Raw genomic sequence first — 10,942 nt, forward strand, 5'->3', positions numbered from 1 at the left:
CAAACATAGATTTTGTTTGACATACTAATTGGGTACTAAAGCCCTATGTAAATTTTTATGTACAACGGTAAAAAACACGATTAAAAACCATTTCTGATCACTTTTATTCATTTTAATGCAATTTTTTTTTTTGACAAGACAATATTTTTTCGATGGATCAACTATGGTCCCCTTGGAACGAGCTGTCAAGTAGGAGCTTTTCTGTCAAGAAGGACCGCGAGGTTAATTTTTCAAAATTGATTTAAAAATCCATTTTAAACTCTTTGTGGTCGTAAAAAGGGTCATTGTACTCAGAAAAATAAGCTTTATCGCTTTAAACAATAAAATCAACAATCTAAGCTTCATTTTAGAACCCAATTGTGAGTTTTTGTTTATTTCAAACATAATAATTTAGTTGAATAGGATTCGATGTTCTAAAAACAATAATTGTTTGTAAAACTATTTCTTTATTTATGTCCAGTTTTTTTTTTTTTTAAAAGGTCCTAAACCTATTGTCTTTCATATGCTTATAGGACCTAATCAAAAACAAGTCGAGATATGCAATCTTTCAAAAATTAAGAATTTTATATATATTTTTTGTGGTTTAAATCTTATTCGAGTATTTATTTGGTGCCAACTGGCTTAACTTTCCCAACTCGAAACGAATCACGCACAACACACACACAAAACAGGTTCGCTGAGTACTTTTCCCCATCTTCTCGGCGCAGATCGCATCAGTTTCGCTCGGAACTTGCACCTGACAGGTTGAGTCAGTCTGGAGAACCAACGCCATGAAGAAACTAGTGCTTTTGTTTCAAGCGGTTTTCGTGGTTGGCATCGGTGCCGTGGCCAAATGTGGCGTCCCGGAAGCTTTCATGGGTCAGGAACTGGTCCCGGACATCATTCCGGAAGCCCCCGCCATGCTGGCCAAGGTCACCTACCCCTCGGGTGCCGAAGCGTCCCTCGGTAACGAACTGACCCCGACCCAGGTCAAAGATCAACCGACCGTCAGCTGGGAAGCGGACCCCAAGTCGCTGTACACGCTGATTTTGACTGACCCGGATGCGCCCAGTCGGGCCAACCCGAAAATGCGCGAGTGGCGCCACTGGATCGTGATCAACATTCCCGGCGAGGACGTGGCCTCGGGTGAGCCGGTGGCGGAGTACATCAGCTCGGCGCCGCCACAGGGGTCCGGACTGCATCGGTACGCGTTCCTGGTGTACAAACAGCCGTCCGGCAAGATTGAGTTTGAAGAGCCCAGGTTGAACAATCGGTGAGTGGTTTGAGTTTTGTTTGAATATATGTGATTAGTTCAGCTTTTGAAAATTATGATTTATTATCCGTATAATTGAAAGACGCAACTTTTGGTACGCTACTTCCAATTTATGAGTTTTTATTTGCATTTATCTTGACCAGGTTTTGTTTTTTTTCTGAATTTATTTGACCTTTTCTTTAACTTCCATTATAGTGGTCCAAATCTTGGCTTCCTCAGGGCTTATCAAAGCTTGGCTAGGCTAAATTTCAAATTTGAGCTTAATTTGACCACGGGAACCCTACACCCACAATTCGAAGTCGAGAGAATCGCTCAGTGTCAAAATCGAACGAATAATGCTACCAACTCACACCATCAAAATAAATGTGTTCAATCGTTGATTGAAACAATAAATCTCCAACAAGTGTCATGCATCAACTTCTGATCACTCCTTAGTCACCGAGCTCTGGTTGTCGAAGCAGTTAGTCAATGGGTTAGTGTGTCAAAGGTCTCTGGTTCGATTCCCGTTATAGGCCCCCAAAACCAAAGCTAAAAACTCGATTCGCCACCTACATTCGAGTAGGAGAACTTTGGTGCAAGGTTACGTTTACGTTTTTGCGCGATAAGTGCAAAGGCGAGTGAAAACTATTTTAATGTTTTTAAAAAGAAAATTGATCTTTTGGAATAAAATAAAGTTAACAGGTGGTAAGAAATAAAAAGTTCTATCGATTGACTTTTTGATTTTTTTTGCTAAGTTGCCTTTTTCATTGAAAATTCTGAGATCCGGATTGAAAACGCGAGAATGAGGTTAGATTGCAAATTTTGAAAATCATTCCAATTACCATTTTTCAAGCAGAGCTTTGCTTTTATGATAGAAGTGACTTTAAAAAATATTTGTTCACTTGAATAATCTACATTCTCAATTGATTAGTTAGGTTTTGGTTGATTAAAACATTCCCTTATTTTGAATCAGATAATGAACAGGTTAAATCGGCCATCACAAAAATATTGTCGTTTATATCAATTAAGCTATTTATTTCTTACCTAAAAATGGTATAATTTGCTATTAATGTCGATTTTATGATGAAATAAAACAATTTCAAATTTCAAACCAACTTACTCGCTGTAGGTTATAATGAAAACATCACCCCAAGTTTCAGCGCCCTCTAGGGTGGGGGTGGGGGGGGGGGGGGGTAATTTTTACGTTTGATTGCCTATCGACACTTTCTATTTTTTGTTTTGACAGATGATCTTTTTTTAATGAACCTCGAGAGAATTTCGAGCTGTATCGTAAATGGTACCACTGTTTTCTCGGCTCGAGGCCATTATTCTCTCGGACGAACGCGGCCCAGTTTTGGGTGTACAGACCCTATACAGGCCAGCAAAACTTGCCAGTATTCCCAAGCTCAAAACATACGTTGCCAGATTGATTTTTGCAAAGTCTGATCAGTCTCCTTATTTTGGGTCTCTAGGGAACCCCTCCCTCTGTTCGCTTGAAGTTTGTAAATAAAAAGTGTTTGTTAAATTTTCATAAAATTCCATGTCAAATTCAACGGAAGTTAACATGGTTTGGTCTGGATTTTTTTTAGTTGCCTTACTTTTTATTTTTTGTTGAGAAAATATAATGCTTCGATGTTTCCCTCGTAATTTTGCGATCAGCCCAGTCAGCAGCAAGCAAATACACTACTTGTTCGGTAATTAGGCTGGGAACGTAACCCAGTTACCGAACGAGTACACTCAACCCCCGGTGGTTGGTCACTTTTTCGTTTGACACTTTTTTAGTTTGTACCCCGTTGGTTGGTCAAAGTCAGACTAAAAAGTGACGAACTGTCACTTTTTACACAGCGCTCACGCACACTATCAAAACAAACGTTTGGTAGTGTGTGTGAACTCCGTGTAAAAGGGGTGTCAAACTAAAACGTGACCCCGTTCGTTTGACAACAGTTGGTGTCAAACCATCGGGATTTGAGTGTACTGTATTTGCCTTTGTTATATATTTCATAGTTTCTTGTCACTTTTTTTTTACGTTTGTTTTTGAAAAAACAATTATCAAATTTTATCATTTTTTGCAAAAATAAAAAAAATATGCTTCGACATAAAATAAACTGAATATATTTTTTTTTACCTGATGGATTGGGAATAAGGCTTTCTAGTCAGAAATTTACCAACACATTCACAGTATGTTTACATTACAGCTGGAAGTTTGTTTGCATCAGGTTTCCTATCTCTTTCTAGCAAAAGTTTTTTGTCAGGCGACTTCTAGCTGGGTTTTTTTGACTGACCGCCCGATATGTCAGCCAACATACTTCGCAGGGCTGTGACAGCTCGAGCTTGATCATTGTTTGCATCAGAACACTGTGACGAGGAGTTCGTCATTTTTGGGTTAAATTATATTTTTTTCACCGGGCCTAGAAAGCCTTATGTTCCAAACCGGTTTTTCGAAAATTTAAAATCGGAAATCGGTGAAGTTTAGTGTTTGCGAAAAGCAACAGAAGAGTAAAAATTATTTGGAAGACGAGAAGTGTTGATGTTCCACTTTTTTAACTTGCAAACAACCTAAGTGCATCTGAAAATCTCGAATCGAAAAAAAAATTATATTAACGAGGCGTATATAATATTAGAGAATCCGAGATGGGAACAGCATCTAATTCCATCGTGCCTCTATTGTTGACATATCAACTTTTTGACATTCAATTACAGCTCATAAAAAGCGGTTCAACTGAAATCGAGTGATAAATAGTTCAATAGAAAGTGAGTTTCACAAAAAAAGTTGTTTAAATAGTGAAAATCAGCAAATTGGATGGAATTAGGAGCGAGTGCTTAACTTGCCAAACATACGAGAATTTCCTCTAATCAGATATGAAAACTTGGCACAGCCATTGTCTGTGAATATGGGTTTGCATATCCATCACAAGGTGAATCCTTTTGCAAATTTCCAACTATTTAGAGCAATCATTAATTAGAGCGATTTTAGACAGTTGCTCTTATTCAAGAAAATCCAATGGGAAAACAAAAACGAGCTACTCAACCCAATGCTTTCTGAGCATCCTCAACATCTCTCTGATTCAATTTCAAAAATCATAACACCCCACTGACCTAGCAAATCGAGGAAAGTAGAAAACTGGAGTGTGACAACCAAAATTGCAAAGTGCATAGAATTGAAATTGAAAATCCGCTAACATTCACCCACTTTGTAGCACGTGGTGGTGCATTCCAACACACAGCCACAAATCGCGATACAAAATCGACATATACTACTTTGAGTGTACTTTTTTCCTCTTTTCCCCTCACCACAAACAGCAACCCGAACCGTGGCATGTTCCGCGTGGCCGAATTCGCCACCAAGTACGCGCTCGGAACGCCGATTGCCGGCAATTTTTACCAGGCCCAGTACGACGACTACGTTCCGCAGGTGTACGCGAGCCTGGATTCGTCCCGGAAGTGAGCCAAAAACTCCGAACCAACACCGACACACTCAAGCTCTCTCACACACTCACAAACAATAGCAGCACAGAAGCACACTCACACTCTGTTTCCGGTAGTAGCGATGAAGCGGAGGGAGGAAACAGAAGTAGCAAATGGTTCTACAACTCACTTGTTTTGGCACCACTTGGCAATAAAATCACCGCGCGAGTACCACCGCACCACAGATGAACAGACATGGAATTCATGTTTCAGTTGCATCAGCAAAAGGTTAAGGTGAAGCCGTTGATCATTTTCGAAGAAAATTGATCATCACTATAACATATTCTGTATTAAATTCAATTTAACGAATTTCAGCACCAAAAGGAATCAGCGTGTGCCGGTTGTTGCCTTCTTGAAGCTACTGAAAGAATTTTTGATCTTAATCAATTGTGTTTCAAAATTTATATAATTTTGTGGCACAGTCATTGACGTCCTAGTTGGCAATCATTGATTAATGACGATTTCCATAACTTCACAAGGAATGGGATAATCATTACCAAAAGGAATCAGCATGTGTAGGGCACTATTCTAAACAACATGTTGAAGGAATTTTGTCAACATATTGAAAGCGACGCAAAATTTATATCTTTGAATGAAAAATCATGACAATGATGGAAGTCTTCACGTTAATTCAATTTTTTTGTAGTTCCAGAATGATCCTTCATTTGGTCCTTTTTTAATTTTTTTCGCGTTATTTTTTGTTAAACACTTTTGAACTACTCGTCAACAGATTTTAAAATAACGATGAATGGCTTTGATAACTTCTACAAAGATTCATGTCTGTTTGTCTGTGGTTGCACCATCGGGAGGGTACTTTCAACCTACAAATAAAATACAATAACATGAATCCATAAGACTCAATTTCGGTTTTCGATGTTTTATTTGCTGGAGCCATCCGGAATCTCGTGACAGGGGATGGGGGAAACTAAATTGCAGTTAGTAGAAATAAAATACAGAGACGTAGATTTTATTAATTTGTTTGGTTTTTTTTTTTGTCGAAGATATTAAAATATTTTTTAGTATTATTTGAAATTTTCTGTTTTGTGTATTTTTCAATTCTTTCGTTTGTGTTTCTATAACATTAACATAAAGTTTACATATAATCCTTATAATATTAGACATTTTCTGCACACTCAATTCGAGGGGAAGCATGAACTTTGGGGTCCAAATATACCTAATAAAAAAACTCTAGACGTGCATTTTGAAAAATTCGAAAGTTCGAAAAATTTCACACAGGTTTCAAAAATCGGCCTAAGTCATTCACACCGAACTTGTTTGACAAGTCTTTACCCAAACTAACAAAAATCCTGATATTCTGCTTCGTCCTTGATACCCAGCACGAGCCGTTCACTTAACGTCAAGTTGAATAAATACGACGAATGCTGAAAGAATCAAGTATTATTTGCAATTCAGAAATCACACTATCACACAATGAATTGTATTTTTTTGTGAAACGTTTAAATCTTGAGACAAATCCTACCAGTAATCCCAAAACAAATTGAAATCCTATAGGGGAGAGTGGGGAGACTTGATCCCCTTTTTTTGTATCGCACATAACTCTGTCAATTTCTCACAAAATTATGAACTTTTTGCATGAATTGAAAGCTTAAACATTCAACTATGTTTGGCTGATAAGGGTGTTTCACCAGATAAACTCTTCGAATCATGCCAAGCGTTTTAAAAAAATATTTTAAATCGGCATTTTCAAAATGTTGGGGGTAATTTGATCCCCCTTACAACATTTTGAAGAAATCTTAAGGACAATGTTTCTTATTCATCCAAACTTTTAATTTTCTATTAGTTACAGCAATTTCACATTAAACCTGTACGTTTGTGTTCAAAATATAACAAGTTTAGCATGCAAAATATTTCAAAACTTAAAATTTTCTTTTTTAGTCCAAAATTGAGCATGTTTACAAAAGCTGGTAATTTTTGTTTACAAAGCTTTTGAAAAATGGTTCAAACTGCAGTAAGTTATGTACAACTATACTAAAGGAAACTATGTACGAAAACCCAGCCCAATTATTTAATCTTAAGGCTGATTCCAGTGACTGTAAAAATGCAGGGATCAAGTCTCCCTAAACGCACTTTTTTAAACAATTGATTGTAAAAATAGTATGACGATAAATTTAACGTCAAATGCGTAAGGGTTTTGGAGTTGATATGTTTATCAAACAATTCATGCATAAAAAATATTTTTTTGAATAATTTTTGAGTGTTTTCTATACTTATCAAAGCAAAGAAAAAAGATCTCTTGGAAGTTTTTTGCAGCACTTTTTAGAAATATGTGTGTAACTCAATCTAAACATATTTTAATTTTTTTCTTTGTTTTCTACAATGAGTTTTAGTCAATTTCGCACAACTTTCTTGAACAAAGCTAATTGTTTTACCCACATGTTGACGAGATAGAGGCTTGGGATCAAGTGTCCCCGGGGATCAAGTCTCCCCACTCTCCCCTAAATGTCACCCCGGTTTAAGGTTCTTTTAAAACGGAATTGCAAAAAAATATGTCCTCAATATATAAACTCGGTTTTTAATTTTTAACCAAAAGTCTTTATCATTAATTTTGGTGCAATGTTTATACTAACAGGCTATAACTAATAAAAAAAAACACCGAATATGAGCTGCAGTCGACGCTACTGCTCCACTTGATTATTCGGGAACGTTGCATGGAAACCCGGCGGCACTTCGCGATGACCCAAAAACTCGCTGGCAAGAGCCTCTCGCTCGTCGACTTTCCGCTAACCAATTTCCACCACGGCACAGTCACTGTTGGCAAGTCGGAGGCAGCAGCCACGTGTTGGCCACCCCGTCGCGCGGTCACGATGGCCGCTCTCGAGTTTGTACGTGACTTCAAGAACCACAAAATCGTTCCGGACGTAATTCCCGTCCCGCCGGAATCGCTGCTCCAGGTGACGTACCCGGGCGAGCACCGCGTCAACCTGGGCAACATTCTGATGCCGAAACAGGTCAAGGATATTCCGGTGGTGCGGTGGATGCCACCGGCGGAACCTGCTTCGTACTACACGCTGTGCATGACCGATCCGGACGCGCCCTGCCGGACGACGCCAAAGTTTCGCGAGTGGCACCACTGGCTGGTGGTGAACATCCCCGGAAACGGGGACATTGACCGTGGCGACGTTCTGTCCGAGTACATTGGAGCTGCACCGGCCAAAAAGACCGGCCTGCACCGGTATGTGTTCCTGCTGTACCAACAGCCCAACGGACTGCTCGACTGCGACGAGGCGCGACTGTCCAACAGGTGAGTGGGAGGTCAGTGAACTTGACCGGATGTGACCCGTTTTCTGTGTATTGTTTTTGTTTTTCTGCAGGAGTTCCCAGGGACGAGGGAAATTTTCGATTCAAAAGTTCTCGGAAAAGTACCAGTTATCTCCAGTTCCGGTGGCCGGCAACTTCTTCCAGGCTCAGTGGAGCGAGTACGTGCCCAAGTTGTACCGTCAGTTGGGACAGTTCCAGAATGCGTTCTAGCCGGTGTCGGTGAAGGAAGAGAAATGTAACATATGTAGTCCACTGCCACGTGGAGTACGTTGCATGACAACATGCAATTTCGTGCAGCATAAACAGTTAGAAAGCATGCGAGACATACAAACAAGGATGGGACACTTTGTTTAGTTACGTTTAGTGCCATGTGTTCGTCATATCTGATAGTTTCAAAGTATAACAATTGAAGTAGTAATGAAGCTTAGAAAAAGAAAAATAAATTTAAAAAAGAAATAAGGTTAGTTTTGAAGAGCAACAATCAATTTAACATAGGGTATTTGTCCCTATTTTGGGCCTACTAAGCAGAGCGCACTTTTAATTTGATGTATTCTCAAAGGCTGCTATTGGCAGCCTAGTTTGTTTTACATGAATAAGCTCGTTCATTATCAACATTTTGATAAAAATACCTTATATCGCTGTAAAATCTGATAAAAATACCTTATAGGGGCAGGGTGGGCAGAATGGTCCGCCTAAGTAAAATGCGCCAAAAACCATAGAAAAACATAAAAATTTATGAATTCAGTGTAGTAGGCTTATGCTTTGGGATGTTCCCTTCAATGTTATATACTTGGTTTATGAAAATTTTGAGCTTAGAACTATTTTTGAGCCACTTAAAAAAAAAAGTTTTTTCGACTTGTTTTCCAGGGTGCGGGGCAGAATGGACCACCCTGTGGGGCAGAATGGGCCACCTTAGAAAACAAGCCATTTAATCTAATACAACGTTGAAGGGAGATAAGAAATTACCTTTCTAACATAGTTTCCATGAAGTAAGACAACTTTTATAAAAAAAGTCACTTAAAAAAACAAACATTTTTGAAAATAGTGTTAAAATGTTGAAATAAGATACTATTTTTACAAATAAGCATCAAAACAAGTAAAAAATCAACTAATGTTGCATTAAACGTGATTTGTGAAGCTACAAGGAGTGAAATAATCCATTTAGCTCAAATTTCGTGACTTTTGATTGTTTTTATAAGGCAGGAAAAGGGTGGTCCATTCTGCCCCCAAGTGGAATTTAATTTAACACTTCCACCACCAAGCCTCTAAATGATTTGAAGGTTCCGTTGTTGTTTGTTTACCTTGGTAGTAACCTCTAGTAACATTATAAGCATTGAACAAACTTTTTCAAACAATCATACTTTTCAAAATGCTTATTTAGAAACCTCGAAAAAAACAACATTTTCGTGATTTTGTCAATTATTTACATTTTTGCTCATAATTCGAAAAATACAATGAATTCAAACGTCGTTTTCGGTATGACGATGTTATTTGACGTCGTTTATAAGACCCTTGCCTTACAGTTGGTCTAAATTCATTCTAAAGCCCAAAACCAAGGGTGGCCCATTCTGCCCCCCTGGACCATTCTGCCCTCCCTGCCCCTATCGCTGTAAAAGCACAAAAAACTAAAACACTTTTTGCCCCTATTTTGGGGATATTGCTCCTAGCATACGACCTTCTTTGTGCATATTTTCGGCCTACCTTCTGATTGGTTGAAATCTCGAAGCACGTGGCGAACTTTTTTGACGTACGGTTCAGCCCCAGCTCGTACAGTACAGCCGCACAAATTCGGTCGACAAATATGCTAAATCATTGTGATGTTTTAAGCCACAAATAAACATTAGAATGATTGATTTCACTTGCATCACGTGCATAATTAGCTTGGACAATTTTACCAACGGGAGCAAATGACCCATAAACTAGCTTGGCCATGATTTATATCATTCTTTACGAGTTTTAAACATAATTAAACAATTGTTGCGTACACAGAAAAAAAAAAAACATGGTAATATTACATCTGGGAAAATGTGAAATTTTACCACTTTTCTGATGTAATGTCACTTTTCCAGTCTAAATTGAGGTAAAATTACATCATAAAAGAGGTAATATTCAACCTTCCAAAATTACAGCTTCCAAATTTACATTATTTTTTACTGTGTAGCCAAACAACAAGCCCGTAATATGCAAGAAAGACTGTAACTTGTGAAAAGCGCACACACACTGTCACAATTTGTGGACTGAAAAAAGAGAATCAGTTATTATATTGATTTGGTGGCAGTTTAGTGATTGTTTTTGCAACGGGATTGTGCAACCCACCAATAAAAACATATTGCCGGTGGTTGCAGATTCGGGGACGGGGCTCTCATTCGTGTGCTGAGCGATGAACGCCTTGACGCTGAGTCCCAAGAAGCGGTAAGCAAAAGTGGTGAAAATTTTGGACCTAATGGGCAAGTTGCAATTTGCTAAGAAAAATGTGAAGAGTGATATATTTATTGCATTATTTCTAATTTAAGAGGACAAAGTGAATTTTCTTGCTCACCAAAATGAAGATACTGACAGCACGAATCATTTTCAAGGGGCAGATTACTACCAGTTTTGGTGAAATGATCAATTTCGTTGAATTAAGTTTGGTAGACCCAAAATAGGTACTAGGCCCAAAATAGGGACAAATACCCTATCACGAAGCCATTTTTTGAAGCAGAGATTGCAGTTCGGACAGGAAACAAATCTAACAGCTTTCTGGACGCAATTTTGTTTTTATTGAAAAATTTGTTTCCCCTGGCACTCAAAAATTAGCGAATGAAAATTTGGCGATTCGAACGACTGAAAACCATAAAAAGTTGCATTATAACCGGTGACAAACACGTGACAAATTTCAAATCGCATTTTGATAGCACTGATAACGTTTCGCACCACCTGCAGCCCCTTGCCTTGATTAATCACTCACGCTCTGGGAGAGCCACTCCC

At 38.5% G+C, this 10,942-nt stretch overlaps 2 protein-coding genes across 2 annotated transcripts; both read left to right on the plus strand.

Moving 5' to 3' along the window:
* The first annotated feature begins 700 nt into the window (after window positions 1–700).
* On the plus strand, window positions 701–4,723 carry LOC120422585 (protein D3-like). The gene is made up of 2 exons (XM_039586073.2): window positions 701–1,252; window positions 4,532–4,723. Exons 1-2 carry the CDS (start codon window positions 771–773, stop codon window positions 4,674–4,676), a joined length of 627 nt encoding a protein of 208 aa, XP_039442007.1. The 5' UTR covers window positions 701–770; the 3' UTR covers window positions 4,677–4,723.
* Window positions 4,724–7,205: 2,482 nt separating this feature from the next.
* LOC120422539 (protein D3-like) lies at window positions 7,206–8,492 on the plus strand. Its single transcript, XM_039586003.2, has 2 exons — window positions 7,206–7,958; window positions 8,029–8,492. Exons 1-2 carry the CDS (start codon window positions 7,366–7,368, stop codon window positions 8,183–8,185), a joined length of 750 nt encoding a protein of 249 aa, XP_039441937.1. The 5' UTR covers window positions 7,206–7,365; the 3' UTR covers window positions 8,186–8,492.
* The last annotated feature ends 2,450 nt before the right edge of the window (window positions 8,493–10,942 follow it).

This window comes from Culex pipiens, chromosome 1, assembly GCF_016801865.2.
Source record: "Culex pipiens pallens isolate TS chromosome 1, TS_CPP_V2, whole genome shotgun sequence".
Lineage (NCBI taxonomy): Eukaryota > Metazoa > Arthropoda > Insecta > Diptera > Culicidae > Culex > Culex pipiens.

Bases quoted from the DNA above. Each gene is read 5' to 3' on its own strand.
- LOC120422539 (XM_039586003.2), top strand. From the start codon at position 7,366: ATGGAAACCCGGCGGCACTTCGCGATGACCCAAAAACTCGCTGGCAAG. The intron at 7,959-8,028 runs GTGAGTGGGAGG...GTTTTTCTGCAG, and splicing joins GAGGCGCGACTGTCCAACAG to GAGTTCCCAGGGACGAGGGA.
- LOC120422585 (XM_039586073.2), top strand. From the start codon at position 771: ATGAAGAAACTAGTGCTTTTGTTTCAAGCGGTTTTCGTGGTTGGCATC. The intron at 1,253-4,531 runs GTGAGTGGTTTG...CACCACAAACAG, and splicing joins GAGCCCAGGTTGAACAATCG to CAACCCGAACCGTGGCATGT.